This window comes from Gobius niger (assembly GCF_951799975.1).
Source record: "Gobius niger genome assembly, contig: SCAFFOLD_156, whole genome shotgun sequence".
NCBI classification, from domain to species: Eukaryota; Metazoa; Chordata; class Actinopteri; order Gobiiformes; family Gobiidae; genus Gobius; species Gobius niger.
Window position 1 is genome coordinate 22,139 of NW_027639314.1, and position 20,362 is coordinate 42,500.

At 45.9% G+C, this 20,362-nt stretch overlaps 1 protein-coding gene across 1 annotated transcript in view; it reads left to right on the forward strand.

Moving 5' to 3' along the window:
* LOC306982588 (beta-arrestin-1-like) overlaps window positions 1-12,437 on the forward strand; it is a gene marked incomplete at its 5' end in the record, with an annotated part of 30,317 nt that extends 17,880 nt beyond the window's left edge. Inside the window, 7 exons of the mRNA XM_079583053.1 lie at window positions 942-1,014; window positions 1,285-1,422; window positions 1,941-2,024; window positions 3,940-3,963; window positions 4,050-4,117; window positions 9,953-9,995; window positions 11,788-12,437. Of these exons, the coding sequence (XP_079439179.1) occupies window positions 942-1,014; window positions 1,285-1,422; window positions 1,941-2,024; window positions 3,940-3,963; window positions 4,050-4,117; window positions 9,953-9,995; window positions 11,788-11,890 (533 nt within the window). The remainder of the gene's footprint in view (window positions 1-941; window positions 1,015-1,284; window positions 1,423-1,940; window positions 2,025-3,939; window positions 3,964-4,049; window positions 4,118-9,952; window positions 9,996-11,787) is intronic.
* Between the last annotated feature and the right edge of the window lie 7,925 nt (window positions 12,438-20,362).

Here is a 20,362-nt window from a genome sequence, read left to right on the forward strand (position 1 = left end):
CATTGTGCAACAAAGAATTCAATATCTCAAATATGGAAAAAGTTATGGCCAAATTAAGAGCAAAAAATGGCAAAAAGTGTCACGAAATGCCCCAACAGGTCACAAGGGTTAGTAGCTAAAGAAAAAGAATGAAGGAGCGCTGTGTGGCTTTGACTGCAGAAAGGTTAGGTTTGTTCTTTGGGTCTAATGTGTAAAGCTTACTTCATGGTAACTGTTCCAAAAATGAACAATGATCCAAGGCACAGCGTTGTGTAGGGAAATTTAAAAGGCTTTATTACATCGTGGCAGAAGAGAATAACAATGCATGTGTTTTGGCCTGGCTGTGGCCTTCGTCAGGATGCAAACAGGTCAAATGAGACGGGGCATTCATTTAAAGGGGAGGCACCCCCAAAAAACACAGCAATAAATAAATGACAGCAACACTAAGAAGACAGATACATTTCCAATACATAAAATAAGTGCTGATTGAATAGCTCAGAAAAATACATATACACCACAATACATATTAGTATAAAGATACGAAGGCAACAGTGACTCGAGTGTCCAACTAGTCTCCAGGTAATAGGCCCTTAACAGTACTCCACCTAAACCGGGTCTAACCCGGGTCTAACCCGGGTCTAACCAGGGTCTAAACCGGGTCTAAACCGGGTCTAAACCGGGTCTAAACCGGGTCTAAACCGGGTCTAAACCGGGGTCTAAACCGGGTCTAAACCGGGGTCTAAACCGGGTCTAAACCGGGTCTAAACCGGGGTCTAAACCGGGTCTAAACCGGGTCTAAACCGGGTCTAAACCGGGGTCTAAACCGGGTCTAAACCGGGGTCTAAACCGGGTCTAAACCGGGGTCTAAACCGGGTCTAAACCGGGTCTAAACCGGGGTCTAAACCGGGTCTAAACCGGGTCTAAACCGGGGTTTTAACACAGCTCTGTTGCTCTTGTTGCAGTGCGACAATTTGCCGACATCTGTTTGTTCAACACAGCACAATACAAGTGTCCCGTAGCGTCGGAGGAAACCGAGTGAGTCCTGTGTGTACTTCCTGTGTACTTCCTGTGTGTACTTCCTGTGTACTTCCTGTGTGCACTTCCTGCATACTTCCTGTGTGCACTTCCTGTGTACTTCCTGTGTGTACTTCCTGTGTACTTCCTGTGTGCACTTCCTGCATACTTCCTGTGTGCACTTCCTGTGTACTTCCTGTGTGTACTTCCTGTGTACTTCCTGTGTGCACTTCCTGCATACTTCCTGTGTGTACTTGTTGCGTACTTCCTGTGTACTTCCTATTTACTCAGTGACGCAGTGGCCCCCAGCTCCACCTTCTGTAAAGTCTTCACTCTGACTCCGTTTCTGGCCAATAACCGCGAGAAACGAGGCCTCGCTCTGGACGGGAAACTCAAGCATGAAGACACAAACCTGGCCTCCAGTACACTGTGAGTTCTACTACTACTACTACTACTACTACTACTACTACTACTACTACTACTACTACTACTACTACTAGAGGCCCAGTGAAAGTAGTAGTAGTGTGTTCTTGGAAGCCGGGGACACTCTTGTGGTCGATCTTTTCGGTCATGACACAGAACTCATGACCAGAGCTTCAATCAATCAATCAATCAATCAATCAATCAATCAATCAATCAATCAATCAATCAATCAATCAACCTTTATATGTATAGTGCTTTACAACAGCACCCACTGAACCAAAGTACTTTCCATAAGTGCAATGTAAAAACGATAAAACGATTAAAAACGATTTCAACACAAAATAGAAAAACATATAAATCCCACTTGTGCAATAGGCCGAAAGCAGAGCTGAGGGAAAGAACATCATAAAGCTCTGAACGGCCACATCACGTAGAATACACTGTGTCTCTCCACTGGCCTGCAGGGGGCGACACCTCCTCCTCACAGTAAAGAGTGGTTTGATTTATTTGAGCTTCTGTTACAGATTGCGAGACGGGGCCAACAAAGAAATCCTGGGAATCATTGTGTCGTACAGAGTCAAAGTCAAGCTCATCGTGTCCAGAGGAGGGTTAGTACAAACAACACTGCTGTGATTGGGTAAAACATGTGGAATGTCATATGACGTGGTACATTTAGGGACTGGGGAGAGCGTTGGAAAAACAATACTGGGCCAAATTTGTAGATTTTAACCTGGTTACATTTATTAAACAAAAGTCTAGCAGTGCTGCGGGGTCTCGAGTGACTCGAGCCACTGTGAGAGGGGACTGTGAATTGGCATTTAAGCGGACTGCCTTTTCACAGAACGTCCTGTCATATCAGGGAGTGATCGAGCTTCTGGAATAGTATTCCACTGTCAGTGGAAAACTATTACATTCAGGAGTCATTTAAAAGTGTGGCTGAGGGGCACACACACATGTGATCACGTTTAGTTAATCATGATAGTGCATTATAAAAAAAAAGAGATACAATTATCAGTGTAATACGGGTTGTGCAATAACAGTCCGATAACATGGGTTGGGCAATATGGGTCAGTGCAATACAGAATGGTGCAATATGGGTCAGTGCAATATCAGGTTTGTCAGGGCATGTGCATTATTGAGGTTTGTGCAATACAGTCGATGCATTTACTATTTTCTATATTCTCCTCTGTTGTCCACCCTTGTTATTGTTATTTGTTTTAACATGATGTGATCACTGTTCTCGGCCCTGTCTCTCTGTACATAGTCTGTATACAGTCTGTACATAGTCTGTACATAGTCTGTATACAGTCTGTATATAGTTTGTATATAGTCTGTATATAGTCTGTATATAGTCTGTACATAGTCTGTATATAGTCTGTATATAGTCTGTATATAGTCTGTATATAGTCTGTATATAGTCTGTATATAGTCTGTATATAGTCTGTATATAGTCTGTATACAGTCTGTATAGAGTCTGTATATAGTCTGTACATAGTCTGTACATAGTCTGTACATAGTCTGTATACAGTCTGTATATAGTCTGTATATAGTCTGTACATAGTCTGTATATAGTCTGTATACAGTCTGTATATAGTCTGTATATAGTCTGTATATAGTCTGTATATAGTCTGTATATAGTCTGTATATAGTCTGTATATAGTCTGTATATAGTCTGTATTTAGTCTGTATATAGTCTGTATACAGTCTGTATATAGTCTGTACATAGTCTGTATATCGTGTCTCTGTATGTTTTTACTAACTCGTGTGTAACATCTACCCTCCAGGGCGTCTGCAGATGGAAATTAGCCAAGGCTATAATCTGGCATATTTACATTTGTAAAAATGTTCATTAATATGTATTGTCCCTCCTTTTCAAATAAATAAATAAATAAATAAATAAATAAATAAATAAATAAATAAATAAATAAATAAATAAATAAATAAATAAATAAATAAATAAATAAGTGTGCTTTATGTGTACTTGATGTGTGCATGAAGTGTACTTCATGTACACATCATGTGCACATGAAGTACACTTCATGTACATGCCTGTTAGAAGTTATGCTAGCGCTAACAAACAAAGTTATAAATCTGGCGTCAGGATGGAGAAACTTTTGCAACACTCACCACTCAGATGTAGCGACAAATAACCCATCAGAAAATTATTCCTGTCAATCCCGACTCAGAATAATGTCCATGGGGCAGATATAGTCCAGTTTAGTCCAGAGGTGTACTTGATGTGTACTTGATGTGTACTTGATGTGTGCTTTGTGTGTACTTCACGTGGATATGATATGTACTTTACGTGTACTCGATGTGTACTTGATGTGTACTTGATGTGTGCTTTGTGTGTACTTCACGTGGATATGATATGTACTTGATGTGTACTTGATGTGTGCTTTATGTGTGTTTGATATGTACTCGATGTGTACTTGATGTGTACTTGATGTGTACTTGATGTGTGCTTTATGTGTGCTTGATGTGTACTTGATGTGTACTCATGTCCTCGGTGGTGTGTTGCAGATTGCTGGGAGATCTGGCTGCCAGGTGAGTGCTTCCTCGTCCTCGTCATCGTCCTTGTGTGTGAATTTCCTCGTGCCATAAATGATGGATTTGAATGATTTTTCAAACAGTGACGTTTCCGTTGAGCTGCCGTTCACCCTGATGCACCCGCAGCCCCCGGACACACCCCTCAGAGACGGTGAGCCAATCACAGAGCCACGATCAAACCCCTCAGGGCAACGACATGTTCAGTCCGAAAGTTAAAACTGGGATTAAAGTGTCTGTTTTGTGCCGAATAAAGAAAACAAGGAGCAAAAGCAGCACAAAGTATTTCTAAGTAGTAATTGTACTTAAAGTAAAGTAGTTTTATCATACAGCACTTTTTACTTCTCCAGTAAAATCATGTGTAGGGCTGACCTCAGGGAGCGTGTAGGGTTGACCTGAGGGAGCATGTAGGGCTGACCTGAGGGAGTGTGTAGGGTTGACCTGAGAGAGTGTGTAGGGCTGACCTGAGAGAGCGTGTAGGGCTGACCTGAGGGAGTGTGTAGGGCTGACCTGAGGGAGCGTGTAGGGCTGACCTGAGGGAGTGTGTAGGGCTGACCTGAGGGAGCGTGTAGGGCTGACCTGAGGGAGTGTGTAGGGCTGACCTGAGGGAGTGTGTAGGGCTGACCTGAGGGAGTGTGTAGGGCTGACCTGAGGGAGTGTGTAGGGCTGACCTGAGGGAGTGTGTAGGGCTGACCTGAGGGAGCGTGTAGGGCTGACCTGAGGGAGCGTGTAGGGTTGACCTGAGGGAGTGTGTAGGGCTGACCTGAGGGAGCGTGTAGGGCTGACCTGAGGGAGCGTGTAGGGCTGACCTGAGGGAGCGTGTAGGGCTGACCTGAGGGAGCGTGTAGGGCTGACCTGAGGGAGTGTTTCGGGCTGACCTGAGGGAGTGTGTAGTGCTGACCTGAGAGAGTGTGTAGTGCTGACCTGAGGGAGCGTGTAGGGCTGACCTGAGGGAGCGTGTAGGGCTGACCTGAGGGAGTGTGTAGTGCTGACCTGAGGGAGTGTTTCGGGCTGACCTGAGGGAGTGTTTCGGGCTGACCTGAGGGAGTGTGTAGGGTTGACCTGAGGGAGCGTGTAGGGCTGACCTGAGGGAGTGTGTAGTGCTGACCTGAGGGAGTGTGTAGGGTTGACCTGAGGGAGTGTGTAGGGCTGACCTGAGGGAGCGTGTAGTGTTGACCTGAGGGAGCATGTAGGGTTGACCTGAGGGAGTGTGTAGGGCTGACCTGAGGGAGTGTGTAGTGTTGACCTGAGGGAGTGTGTAGGGCTGACCTGAGGGAGCGTGTAGGGTTGACCTGAGAGAGTGTGTAGGGCTGACCTGAGGGAGTGTGTAGGGCTGACCTGAGGGAGTGTGTAGGGCTGACCTGAGGGAGTGTGTAGTGCTGACCTGAGGGAGTGTGTAGGGCTGACCTGAGGGAGTGTGTAGTGTTGACCTGAGGGAGCGTGTAGGGCTGACCTGAGGGAGCGTGTAGTGTTGACCTGAGGGAGCGTGTAGTGTTGACCTGAGGGAGTGTGTAGTGTTGACCTGAGGGAGTGTGTAGGGTTGACCTGAGGGAGTGTGTAGGGTTGACCTGAGGGAGTGTGTAGGGTTGACCTGAGGGAGTGTGTAGGGCTGACCTGAGGGAGCGTGTAGGGCTGACCTGAGGGAGCGTGTAGGGCTGACCTGAGGGAGTGTTTCGGGCTGACCTGAGGGAGTGTGTAGTGCTGACCTGAGAGAGTGTGTAGTGCTGACCTGAGGGAGTGTTTCGGGCTGACCTGAGGGAGTGTTTCGGGCTGACCTGAGGGAGTGTGTAGGGTTGACCTGAGGGAGTGTGTAGTGCTGACCTGAGGGAGTGTGTAGGGTTGACCTGAGGGAGCGTGTAGGGTTGACCTGAGGGAGTGTGTAGTGCTGACCTGAGGGAGTGTGTAGGGTTGACCTGAGGGAGTGTGTAGGGTTGACCTGAGGGAGCGTGTAGTGTTGACCTGAGGGAGCGTGTAGTGTTGACCTGAGGGAGTGTGTAGTGTTGACCTGAGGGAGCGTGTAGTGTTGACCTGAGGGAGCATGTAGGGTTGACCTGAGGGAGCGTGTAGTGTTGACCTGAGGGAGCGTGTAGTGTTGACCTGAGGGAGCATGTAGGGTTGACCTGAGGGAGCGTGTAGGGCTGACCTGAGGGAGTGTGTAGGGCTGACCTGAGAGAGTGTGTAGGGCTGACCTGAGGGAGTGTGTAGGGCTGACCTGAGGGAGCGTGTAGTGTTGACCTGAGAGAGTGTGTAGGGCTGACCTGAGGGAGTGTGTAGGGCTGACCTGAGGGAGCGTGTAGTGTTGACCTGAGGGAGCATGTAGGGTTGACCTGAGAGAGTGTGTAGGGCTGACCTGAGGGAGTGTGTAGGGCTGACCTGAGAGAGTGTGTAGGGTTGACCTGAGAGAGTGTGTAGGGTTGACCTGAGAGAGTGTGTAGGGTTGACCTGAGAGAGTGTGTAGGGTTGACCTGAGGGAGCGTGTAGGGCTGACCTGAGGGAGCGTGTAGTGTTGACCTGAGGGAGCATGTAGGGTTGACCTGAGAGAGTGTGTAGGGCTGACCTGAGGGAGTGTGTAGGGCTGACCTGAGAGAGCGTGTAGTGTTGACCTGAGGGAGCATGTAGGGTTGACCTGAGAGAGTGTGTAGGGCTGACCTGAGGGAGTGTGTAGGGCTGACCTGAGAGAGTGTGTAGGGTTGACCTGAGAGAGTGTGTAGGGCTGACCTGAGGGAGTGTGTAGGTCTGACCTGAGGGAGTGTGTAGGGCTGACCTGAGGGAGTGTGTAGGGTTGACCTGAGGGAGTGTGTAGGTCTGACCTGAGGGAGTGTGTAGGGCTGACCTGAGAGAGTGTGTAGGGTTGACCTGAGGGAGCGTGTAGGGCTGACCTGAGGGAGCGTGTAGGGCTGACCTGAGGGAGTGTGTAGTGTTGACCTGAGGGAGTGTGTAGTGTTGACCTCAGGGAGTGTGTAGGGCTGACATGAGGGAGTGTGTAGGGCTGACATGAGGGAGAGTGTAGGGTTGACCTCAGGGAGTGTGTAGGGTTGACCTGAGGGAGCGTGTAGGGCTGACCTGAGGGAGTGTGTAGGGCTGACCTGAGGGAGTGTGTAGTGTTGACCTCAGGGAGTGTGTAGTGTTGACCTCAGGGAGTGTGTAGTGTTGACCTCAGGGAGTGTGTAGGGTTGACCTGAGGGAGTGTGTAGGGTTGACCTGAGGGAGCGTGTAGGGCTGACCTGAGGGAGTGTGTAGGGCTGACCTGAGAGAGTGTGTAGGGTTGACCTGAGGGAGCATGTAGGGCTGACCTGAGGGAGCGTGTAGGGCTGACCTGAGGGAGTGTGTAGGGCTGACCTGATGGAGCGTGTAGGGTTGACCTGAGGGAGCGTGTAGGGCTGACCTGAGGGAGCGTGTAGGGTTGACCTGAGGGAGTGTGTAGGGTTGACCTCAGGGAGTGTGTAGGGCTGACCTGAGGGAGCGTGTAGGGCTGACCTGAGGGAGTGTGTAGGGTTGACCTCAGGGAGTGTGTAGGGCTGACCTGAGGGAGTGTGTAGGGCTGACCTGATGGAGTGTGTAGGGCTGACCTGAGGGAGTGTGTAGGGCTGACCTGAGGGAGCGTGTAGGGCTGACCTGAGGGAGCGTGTAGTGTTGACCTGAGGGAGCGTGTAGGGCTGACCTCAGGGAGCGTGTAGTGTTGACCTCAGGGAGTGTGTAGGGCTGACCTCAGGGAGTGTGTAGGGCTGACCTCAGGGAGCGTTTAGGGCTGACCTCAGGGAGTGTGTAGGGCTGACCTGAGGGAGCATGTAGGGCTGACCTCAGGGAGTGTATAGGGTTGACCTGAGGGAGTGTGTAGGGTTGACCTGAGGGAGCGTGTAGGGCTGACCTCAGGGAGTGTGTAGGGCTGACCACAGGGAGCGTGTAGGGTTGACCTCAGGGAGTGTGTAGGGCTGACCTGAGGGAGCATGTAGGGCTGACCTCAGGGAGCGTGTAGGGTTGACCTGAGGGAGCGTGTAGGGCTGACCTCAGGGAGTGTGTAGGGTTGACCTGAGGGAGTGTGTAGGGCTGACCTGAGGGAGTGTGTAGGGCTGACCTGAGGGAGTGTGTAGGGCTGACCTGAGGGAGTGTGTAGGGCTGACCTGAGGGAGTGTGTAGGGCTGACCTGAGGGAGTGTGTAGTGTTGACCTCAGGGAGCGTGTAGGGCTGACCTGAGGGAGCGTGTAGGGTTGACCTCAGGGATTGTGTAGGGTTGACCTGAGGGAGCGTGTAGGGTTGACCTGATGGAGTGTGTAGGGTTGACCTCAGGGAGTGTATAGGGCTGACCTCAGGGAGTGTGTAGTGTTGACCTCAGGGAGTGTGTAGGGTTGACCTGAGGGAGTGTGTAGGGTTGACCTCAGGGAGTGTGTAGGGTTGACCTCAGGGAGTGTGTAGTGTTGACCTCAGGGAGTGTGTAGGGTTGACCTGAGGGAGCGTGTAGGGTTGACCTGATGGAGTGTGTAGGGTTGACCTCAGGGAGTGTATAGGGCTGACCTCAGGGAGTGTGTAGTGTTGACCTCAGGGAGTGTGTAGGGTTGACCTGAGGGAGTGTGTAGGGTTGACCTCAGGGAGTGTGTAGTGTTGACCTCAGGGAGTGTGTAGGGTTGACCTGAGGGAGTGTGTAGGGTTGACCTCAGGGAGTGTGTAGGGTTGACCTCAGGGAGTGTGTAGTGTTGACCTCAGGGAGTGTGTAGGGTTGACCTGAGGGAGCGTGTAGTGTTGACCTCAGGGAGTGTTTAGTGTTGACCTCAGGGAGTGTGTAGTGTTGACCTCAGGGAGTGTGTAGGGCTGATTTTATTTGTATTATTATTGTCATATATATCCCTATATACATGCATATGTACATACACATAACCACACACACATATATACACATACACACACACACACCTGTATGCACATATATACATGCATTGTTATTGTTGTGCTACTGCATAAATAAGCTTGAGAACAACTGTATTACATAGATACCTTTGCATTGAATGTAAATGGGATCTTTAAATGTCACACTGATATTTAAAATTATGTTTGTTATGTACCAAAATCATACACATAAAAAAGCAAACAACAACAACACTATTTGGAGAATGCCGTTCTGACCAAGACCATTATATCTTTACATTTATAATCTACATCTTGCAGAAAAGATGCAGCATGTTCCATTGCTCTCAAACCTTCTTACATTCACTGTTGAGGTGCTTCTCTCTCCAACAGTTAATGGCAGCGAGTTCCACATCCTGCAGCTTCACAGAGAAGCTTCTGTCCAAAAGTGGAGGATCTAAAGTTGACAGAACAGTTCACGCTAATCGTCCTGCTTCATCACAGGACTTCACAAACATTCTCAGGGATTGTGGGGCCAAATCATGAAGAATTTTAAACCCTAAACTGACACTCAAAAACAAACGTTTCTTCGAACGTTAATAATTTGTCTTTCTTCACAGTGTTACAGTAGTGGTACGAATCAGGTTTTTAATCTAAAGTTTTGAGTGCCTGTTTGTCCGGGCTTAGGAGCAGCTTTAACGCAGAGATCAAGCTCGGCTACGTCTGTGCTCATTTGAGAGCAAATGTACCTGAACTGCGATAAATTAAATGTAACAGTCTTTATACATTTTAAAACATGCTTTTGAAACGACAGTGTCCAACACTATGCCTGAACACTTTGCAGACTCGGCTTCGAGAATTTGTGTTACAATGATCTCTGGCGCAGACTGAGAAGTATTCTTACTTGTACTTGAGTCAAATTATTTCAAAGTGATGTTTTTTGTCCTCACCTCTAACAAACTGGGGTGGATTTTGTACCAGTCATTAATATTTGTCACATTCATTAATATTCATGTTATTTTCGCTAATTATTTTTATTTTTTTTATTTTATTTGACCTTTCTTTAACCAGGAAAGTCCCACTGAGATGAAAAATGTTTTTACAGGGGAGTCCTGGCACATTTAAACATTTTTTTTAATGTGTCTTTCAGACGAAGCTTCAGTTGACACCAACCTCATCCAGTTCGACACACAGTGAGTCCGTTAGTCCTGGTCCAGTTCTGGTTTAGTCCGGGTTTAGACCAGGTTTAGTCCTGGTATAGTGCTGGTTTAGCCCAGGCTTAGACCAGGTTTAGTCCTGGTTTAGTGCTGGTTTAGCCCAGGCTTAGACCAGGTTTAGTCCTGGTGTAGTTTCCATGGAGTCAGCAGAAACACTAATGGCTGTAATGGACATAATGGATCCCAGAGGAGCTCAGCACTTTACGACCCGAGACTGAAACGTACGGTTCCTCATACAGTGCCTCTAGAAAGTATTCATACACCTTGAACTATTGCACATTTTGTCATGTTTACAACCCTAAACATAAAGATTGTATTTTGATTTTTTTACTGAACGTTCACACACAAGTAACAGACAACTGTGTAGTGAAAGCAAAATGATACATGATTCTGTTATTTTTCTTGCATAAGTATTCTTTAATTTTTTTTAAAACAACTCCAGCTCTGTCACATTAGAAGGAGAGCGTTTGTGAACAGCAGTTTTCAGATTATTCCACAGATTTTCAATAGGATTCAGGTCAGGACTTTGACTGGGCCATTCTAACACATTAATATGTTTTTATTGAACCATTCCATTGTAGATTTATCTTTGTGTTTAGGGTCATTGTCCTGCTGAAGGTGAATCTCTGCCCCAGCCTCAGTTCTCTTGCTGACTCCAGCAGGTTTTCCTCCGAAATGTCTCTGTATTTGGCTCCATCCATCTTCACAACTATTCTTACAGTCTCCCCAGTCACCGCTGAGGAAAAGCAGCCCCACAGCATGATGCTCCCCCCCGTATATCTGACACTGGGGATGGTGCACTCAGGACCATGAGCAGTGTCAGGTTTGCTCCATAACGTTTGTCTCATCTGACCAAAGCTCCTTCTTCCACATGGAGCTGTGTCCTCCATATGACTTCTACAAACTTCAAACAGGATTTCTTATGTTCTCCTTTCAATAATGGCTTTCTTCTTCCACTCGTCCATGAAGGCCAGATTTGTGTAGATACGACTTATAGTTGTCCCATGTACAGATTCCCCCAGCTCAGCGGCAGGACTTCAGCTCCTCCAGAGTTATCTTGGGGCACTTGGTTGTATTTCTGACCAGTGTCTCCTTGTTCAGTTTGTTAGTTTAGGTGAACAGCCGTGTCTTGGTAAGTCTGCAGTGGTGCTTTACTCTTTCCATTTCTGAATGATGGATTGAACAGTTGCTCCGGGAGATGTTTAAATCTTGGGAAATCTTTGTATAACTTAATGCTGCTTTAAACTTCTCCACAGCTTTATCCCTGACCTCTCTGGTGCTCCTTGACCTTCATGATGTTGTTTAGTGACCACAGCTCTGAGGGCCTGAAAGAACAGCTGTAATTATACTGAGAGTAGATCACACACAGGTGCCTCTGTTTAACCGTTAGGCCAAGGTGTGAACATTCTGGAGTCATTAGGAATGTTTTAAAGGTGATTTAATGCACTCAGAAAATGCTGTATGATACTTATGCAAGCCCCACTTTTCACTTTTCCATTTTTTTGAAAAATAACAGAATCATGTATCATTTTGCTTTCACTTCACAGTTGTCTGTTACTTGTGTGTGAACGTTCAGTAAAAAAATCAAAATGAAATCTTTATTTTTAGAGTTGTAAACATGACAAAATGTGCAAAAGCTCAAGGTGTATGAATACTTACGAGAGGCTCTGTATGTGGACTCAGACCAGGACTGTGTCCAAGCGTGCAGTTCCTTGTATGTGGAATGTCGGGGGTCAGACCTTTAACCCCTTTGTTTTTTTCTGCTCAGTGACGATGACTTCGTCTTTGAGGACTTTGCCCGGCAGCGTCTGATTGGTGCAAAGGACGAAGAGGAGGAGCCTTTGGACTCGCCCAAAGTGGAGGAGAGATAGAAACACGTTTGTGGAAAACTGAACTCGACGTCTGAGTGTTCGCTGGGTCCCTGCCTAGTCTGGTCCCGGTCCAGTCTGGTTCCAGTCCAGTCTGGTCCCGGTCCAGTCTGGTCCCGGTCCAGTCTGGTTCTAGTCCAGTCTGGTCCCGGTCCAGTCTGGTTCCAGTCCAGTCTGGTTCCAGTCCAGTCTGGTTCCAGTCCAGTCTGGTCCCGGTCCAGTCTGGTCCCAGTCCAGTCTGGTTCTAGTCCAGTCTGGTCCCGGTCCAGTCTGGTTCCAGTCCAGTCTGGTTCCAGTCCAGTCTGGTCCCGGTCCAGTCTGGTCCCAGTCCAGTCTGGTCCCGGTCCAGTCTGGTCCCAATCCTAGGCCACAGTTGAAGGTGCTTCATGGATTCCACAGTATCTTGTAAAGGAAGTGGTTTAGTCCCGGTTTCGTCTCAGACTCGGGCTGTAGCCTCTAAGTGGAAACGTAGCCGATTTTATTTTTGAACTGAATGAATCTTATATTTACCTCAGAACTAATTTAATGTAATTTCATCTTTTCCCTTTGGACTTTTCTCCCTCGTCGTCTCTAATGCAGCGACTGCAGATATCGCCCAAATAACACGTATTTAACTCCAACTGTGTTGAATGAGGGATTGAATTCGAGTTCTGTTGTTTTCACACAGTTATTTTTCAAATGAGCGTCTTTATCACGTTTCCTGTAAAATACTCTTCTCTCTTTAGCCTTGTTCCAAATCAAAGTCAACCACAGACTTTCATCATAGACACGTGGATGTGGCGGTCCTGCAGATTATGTCACTGTGGCTTTGTAAATATTTATTTTATTATAATATCATTTTGCAGAGAAATGTGGCCGTATTTTTATGAAATTGTTGTTTGCATTTCTGTCCCAGTTTTTAGATAAAATTGATGTTTTTAAATGTTTGTGTCTGATGCATCTTTAATAAAACAGCGCCCCCTCATGGACAGCAGGGGCGAATACACATACAGGACCACGACTGTCTGTGATTACTCATGTATGTTTATGAATAAAATAAATAGGAATGTGTTAAATAAATATGCCATTGACTAGCGTCAGGTTTGGGGAATATCCCGATGACCTCCCTGTTCATTCCTTAGTGAATGGAACAGTTAAGGAGCGCCAAAGGTTTGCACTGGCCCACGAACGTCATCTGCAGTCTCCCGTTCCACTGCATTATGTGAGATTGGTTCCAAGTGTAGAAGGTGCAAACCCCTGACAAAGAGGTGTGGCAGTTGTATAATGAGACAGACATGTCCTCAGTAGAGGCTTCAGGCATGGGTTAGGGTTAGGGTTAGGTTAGGGGAATATCCCGATGACCTCCCTGTTCATTCCTTAGTGAATTTAACAGTTAAGGAGAGCCAAAGGTTTGCACTGGCCCACGTACGTCATCTGCAGTTTCCCATTCCACCGGCACTGAAAGGTGTTATACTAAAAATATATATACTGTTTTAGGTAGAGGACACTAACTGGAGTTGATAAAGGTTAAAGCGATGATAGTCAATTTCCGTAACTGAAGTTATAAGTTAAGGGTTAAAATGATGATAAAACAAATACTAGAGTGAGCTTTCAACTAGGTGCGTAATACGGTTAGGGTTACCAACTGGAATTAAAAGAAGGTTATATTGCTGAAGTTATGAGAAGGGTTAAAGTGACGATATATATATTTTTTTCATTTTTAAGTTGAATTTTAGGGAATATTGAGTTGGAATGAGTGCTGTCTAAAAGTCGTAGGTTTAAGCTTATGTAAGGGTCGCATAGAGTAAGGGGATTTTTATCCTGAAAATATTGTAGACACATCTTCAGTAATGTACCTTAGAATCACAGGGTGTTTCGGCCATTACCACTATACACCCTCATCCAAGGACGGCCCCAACGGGAATGATCAAGTCCCGTGGTGTGTCTTTTCAAATTTATTAAAGTAACGGTAAGTGAAGGAGAAAAAGGTAAGTAATTAACTAGATTTTTAAGTTGAGCCAGAGTTTTGTTCTAAGTAAAGGTAAGTGGTTAGGTAATCGAGATTCAAAGTTTTAATTCTATATAAAGGTAAGTAATAAATTGTAAGGAGATCGGGATTTTGCGTTAAGTTCGAATTCCTGTGTTTAAAGGGGGAGAGATTAATTTTCAAAGCAATCGAGGTTTTTAAGTTAAGTCAGAGTTTTTGTCCTAGTAAAGAGGAACGAGGTTTTTAAGTCTAAGCCTGAGATTTAGTTCTAAAGGTAAGTAATAAATTGTAAGAAAATAGAGAATTTTAAGTTTTTAGCCAGAGTTTTGTTCTAATTTTTAAGTGTAAATAAATGATTATCCTGGATTTCGTTTGGGTAAGAGAACGTAAGTCTTTTCTTATTTTTAACGATTTTTTTTGGTTTGAGAAAAAATAGTCTATTTAGGATTTTATAGCGAAATTAACGGAGAATCTATCTAAAAGACGAAAGTTATAGGGAGTTAGGGAAGCTGGGACGGTCTATGTAGATTTGGGATTTGATTGAGGGACTTCATAATTTATGACGGGAAGCATAGTTTATCCTGGAGTCTTGTGAGGGCCTCCATCGGTCCAAGTGAAAACACTCCTTCCTTTCCTACGTCCAGACCAGCCATGACAAAGCATTGCCTTCCGGATTTCGGTCAGGTAGAGGGAATGAGAGCCTAGCCATGTCTGAACATTGCTTCTCCCATCCCAAAGAATGCTCCCAACAAAAGACCTCCAAGGTTCACTGGACCAGCCTCGGTTTAACGTTGCCTTCCAGTTAAATCCCTGGTTTGGAGGGGCCCTCAATGTTGGGGAGAATCCCCAAAAGAAAGGGCTCCTCAGGTGACCCAAAATAACCATGTCCATCTTTGGGGAAAAAATGTGTGAATTATCCACGGCCTGAGCCCTTATTGGACCAGGGGATAAGAATTTAGAAGGTTTAAAGGGGTTTTGTAGAGTCAGAATAAAAGCGTGCGTAATGCATATGTGCGGTTGCATGGGCGGGGCTAAGCCCCATAGAAAATTGGGCTACATTTAAGGTCCTGATGCCCTGGACCGCCACACCCATAGTGCTGTCCTATAGTCGGAACCTGGGGGGCTGTATACTTACCGCCCTCCTCAATCCACCGGCTGTTCGTTCACACCGCTAGGTATCCCAGCCAGGGTCTAATAAGGGCGCTGCTGTAGGTCGTCTCTCGTCTTGGAAATGTGTGGGGGGAGGGGGCTAGGGTCAGGGTTAGGCATTTGAAAAGGGACCCATCTCTGGTATGAGACCGGTTTTGCACGGGCCATTCCCCTGTCATGGTACCCCCTAGTCCCGGAGGCATTCCGGTCCGCCCTCCTTCGATATTGGACACGAGTCCAATTTTGGCACTTTTATTGGTGTGTTTATGGCCAAAAGTCTGCCTGGCCAGGCGAGTACGATTAATGGTTTTATTAATTAATTAATTATTAATTTATGTATTTATTTAATAATGTATTTATTTAATAATGATGTATTTATTTATTTATTTATGAATAATGTATTATTTATTATTAAGGTATTATTTATTTAGAAGCAAAATGAAATAATATTTATGGAATGAAAAAACAAAAGAGGGAAAAACAAAATAGAAATGGCGTGCTTGTGCGCGACGTTTCGACTGAGATCAGTCTTCTTCAGGCTTCAGCACGCTCTAAAATATGGTGGGGTTAAAGGCAGCAGTCTTGCAGTCAGCTGTTGTGCACTTGTGGAGAGTCTGTCGAGAAATGAGAGAGGAGATCCGCTGCAGGGCCTTATATAGGCCGCATGCTCCGCCCTCTGGAAGACGCGGAGAGGGTATCAGACAGACAGATTAGTCAATTGTAGTCCTATAGTATCTGTAGTAGCTGTCACAGTAAACAAATGAACTATTTATGAACATGTTTTTTTTGTAAATTTATTGTTTTATTATTTTTTTGTAGTTTTTAATTATTTTTTTATTTTTTTATGTGATTTTATTAAATATTTAAGCAAAGTGAACTGATTATGTCCTACATGGAATGCAATAAAATAATTTCACCGTACCGGCATACATAGAAGAGTTATTTCAATCAATATTTAGAATTAAACAGATATCATGACATGAAGGAAAATAAATATAATTTTAACAAAGTCATTGTCAGATGGGTGATTCCCATGTCTTATGTTCCGAATATCTAGGTTGGATGTAAACACCTACAAGTTATGCGTATACTCTGTGTCCTTAAGGTTAGGCAAGAACCCTGTGTCGTTAGGGTTAGGGTTAGGGTTAGGGTTAGGGTTAGGGTTAGGGGGTTAGGGTTAGGGTTAGGGGGTTAGGGTTAGGGTTAGGGTTAGGTATAGAGAAGAAAGTGCAGATGACTCTGGAAAGCCAAGACTCTCATTTGCATATGTGGCAACGTTTCCTAACCCCATCCACTAGGGGGAGTTCCCCTAGGGTTTAGGGGTTAAGGGTTTGACTTATGCACTGGCCATACCTGAGTTACTCATCACTAACTGAGCTAGACTCCAATTAGTTTGAAAATCAGAAAATAAGAAAGCAACGTCATTCTAAATGCAAAACTGATATAATGTAAAACTGAAATTGTCATTCCAAAAAAGGCACGATAACAAACTAACATAATCCCAAATGCAAAAAATGATATTTTTCTGTAGAACTGAAATGGTCCTTCCTATAACTTAGGTTCAGGCATGGGTCCACTGACCTTAAGGTCAGGCCCGATGGTTGGGTTAGGGTTAGGGTTAGGGTTAGGGGTTAGGGTTAGGGTTAGGGTTAGGGTTAGGGTAGGTTAGAAAATTATCTCGATGACCCTCCCTGTTCATTCCTTGATGAATTAAACAGTTAAGGAGAGTCAAAGGCAATGCACGGGCCCACGTACGGCGTTTGCAGTTTCCTTATTCCAGCGGCGTTAAAAATTGTGTTTTAGAATAATAATTTTGTTAAAAGGTAAAGGATTTTAGCTTTAGTCATTAGTTGGAGTTCCAAAGCCGGAGTTAAAGTGATAATATAGTAGGTTTTGGGGTGAGTTTCTAATTTAAAACGTGGTGAAAGGCTGTAATAAATAGTGAGATAAAACTAATTAAAAGTAGGTGTCGATACATTAGTTTGGAACGGATGCTGTTTTGAAGGGGTCCACTTTAAAGTTTATACTAAGGGACCAGTGTTTGGTATTGGTTAATTTTAGGTGGTCAATTGGTAACTGTAGTTGGTTTATGTTTTTTTGAGTGGAATCCTATGAACTACATTATTTTCCTAAGAAATATTGTAGAAAGTGGGAGAAATCTCCTAAGCCTAAATAAGGATTATGTACATGACTAGAGTTAAAGTAACCATCAAGGTTTTTAAGAAATTAAAAGTTATGTACGAGGTTTAAAACGGTTTTGGATATTATTAGTGTTTTTTTTTGGAATGGGTTTTGTGGAGAAAATGTTAAGCTTATTTTTTCAAAAATTACTTTGTATTGAATTATCCCGAAATTATAATTTGACACATCTTCAGTAGTGTACCTTAGAATCACAGGGTGTTTCGGCCATTACCACTATACACCCTCATCCAAGGCCGGCCCCAACGGGAATGATCAAGTCCCGTGGTGTGTCTTTTTAAATTTATTAAAGTAACGGTGAGTGAAGGAGAAAAAGGTAAGTAATTAATTTATGAGAACAAGATTTAAGTTGAGCCAGAGTTTAGTTCTAAGTGAGGTAAGTGGTTTAGGTAATCGAGATTCAAAGTTTTAATTCCATATAAAAAGGTAGGTAATAAATTGTAAGAAAATAGTGAATTTTTGTTCCAATGTTTAAGTGTAAATAAATGATTATTCTGGTTTCTGAGAGTCTTTTCTTATTTCTAACGAGTTTTTTTGTTTGAGAAACAATCGTCTAATATTGGAGATTTCATAGAATTTTACAACGAAATTAACGGAGAATCTATCCAAAAGGCGGAAGTTATAGGGAGTTAGGGAAGCTGGGATGGGTCTAAGTAGATTTGGGATTTGATTGAGGGACTTATAATTTATGATGGGAAGCATAGTTTATTCTGGAGTCTTGTGAGGGCCTCCATCGGTCCAAGTGAAAGCACTCCTTCCTTTCCTAGGTCCAGACCAGCCATGACAAAGCATTGCCTTCCGGATTTCGGTCAGGTAGAGGGAATGAGAGCCTAGCCATGTCTGAACATTGCCTCTCTCATCCCAAAGAATGCTCCCAACAAAAGACCTCCAAGGTTCACTGGACCAGCCCCGGTTGAACGTTGCCTTCCAGTTAAATCCCTGGTTTGGAGGGGCCCTCAATGTTGGGGAGAATCCCCAACAAAAAGGGCTCCTCAGGTGACCCAAAATAACCATGTCCATCTTTGGGGAAAAAAAATTGTGAATTATCCACGGCCTGAGCCCTTATTGGACCAGGGGATAAAAATTTAGAAGGTTTAAAGGGGTTTTGTAGAGCCAGATTAAAAGCGTGTGTAATGCATATGTGCTGTTGCATGGGCGGGGCTAAGCCCCATAGAAAATTGGGCTACATTTAAGGTCCTGATGCCCTGGACCGCCACACCCATAGTGCTGTCCTATAGTCGGAACCTGGGGGGCTGTATACTTACCGCCCTCCTCAATCCACCGGCTGTTCGTTCACACCGCTAGGTATCCCAGCCAGGGTCTAATAAGGGCGTTGCTGTAGGTCGTCTCTCGTCTTGAAAATGTGGGGGGGGGGGGGGGGGGGGGGGGGCGGGCGCGCGCCCTGACCCCCGTAGACCCATAGCCCGGAGCGGTGCTGTGTCACTCAGGGCCAGCTCTGCGAACAGTGCCTCCCTGGTGGACAGCAGTTTAGGGTCTAACACGGCAGTCAGTGCCTGCCGCGTAGAGCCCCAAACCCCCGCTCGTAGCTCGGTGTCTATCCTCCTCCACGGGCTATCGAGAGGAGCGGACTGTCCCCCGTCAGCGCACCGGGCCAGCCCCGCCAGGCGGTGCCTCCCAGAGCGCCTCAGGGTACAGGAGCAGGGGCCAGCAACGACCGAGCGCTGCCTCCCCCGCCCCCCCAGTCCGCATCCCCTCCACGTGAGAGCCATCCGTCCCGTGTCAGCGCTCCGGGCCAGCCCCGCTACGCGGTGCCTACCGGAGCGCCTCGGGGTAAAGGAGCAGAGGCCAGCGCCGGCACAGCGCCGCCTCCTCCGCTCCACCGGTCCGCTCTCCCGCACCGAGAGGAGCCGTCTGTCCCTCTGTCCACGCACCGGGCCAGCTCCGCTAAGCGGCGCCTCCCGGAGCGCTTCAGGGCAAAGAGGCGGGAGCCAGCGGCGACAGCGCGCCGCCTCTCCCGCCCCGCCAGACCGCTCTCTCCCGCCGCAAGGAGCTGTCCGTCCCGTGTTGGCAAACCGGGCTAGCCCCGCCAGGCAGTGCCCCCCGGAAAGCCTCAGGGTAAAGGAGACGGGGTCCGCTGCGACAGAACGTCGCTTCTCCCGCTCCACCAGACCGCTCCCTCCGCAGCCCGACAGGGAAACCGCTCCGGAGCAGCCGCGCCAAGCGCCGCTACTCGGTTAAGTCTCCCTGCTGGAGGGAAAGACTCGTGGGTCTTCACGATCTCCTGTGCTCCATACCGCGCACAGCCCCAGGAGATCTCTTGTCATACAAACGTCCCATACACCGCACGACCATTTGTTATGACTTGTGTCAGCGCTTTCTGTGTTCCATACACCGCACAACCTCAGAAAGTCTGTGTAATGCGAGGATACTCACCAAAGAATAGATCCCCGCCATCCGGTGAGTTTGGGTGAGGCTGGGCGAGGCTCCCCATTCTCTATGCTGAGACTTAGAGTCACGGTGCCTCTATTTTGCCAACTTGAACCCCGGGAAATAATGCGAGTATCGATTTTGATTGGTCGTAGCTGAAACCAGGAAATAAGCGTCTTTCTTAAAGGAGCAGTGGAAGGGTTTTTGTGGATTAGTATAAGTAAGTATATTATTTAAGGTTTAAGTTATAAGGGACATTCTAAATTTGACGAAAGTCCTAAGAAAATAAAAAGATATAAATATAAGAAAATAAATAAAAGGGTAGAAAATATATATATATGAACGGGTTATTTTGAGGATACAAATGAGTAATGGAATAGGAAATAAAGGGGTAATAGAGGAATAAACAAATTATTTTTTAGATTTATTAATAATAATATACTCAAAGATGGATAAAATTAGTTTAAAGGGTAAGGGTTCGATTCCAAGTTTATAGATGAGAGCTTCCAGGGTTGGAATTGGATTTAAGGTTGAGGTTTATTAAAAAACATTTTTGTTTTAGTTTTCGGGGGTTGAGTTTCTGGTGAGTTTTAGGGATCGGTTTTTGTATTCGTATTTCATAGGTTAGGGATCTTTTTTTGAGGGTTATATTACTGGGGTTAGGTTTAAAGACCAGGGTTAAGGTCAAGTTCCGTGTTCTGAGGGTAGGTTCCGGGCTACAATTACTCACTTTTTTCAGGGTTAAGGTCAGATTTCGTTTGGGGGCTAAAAGG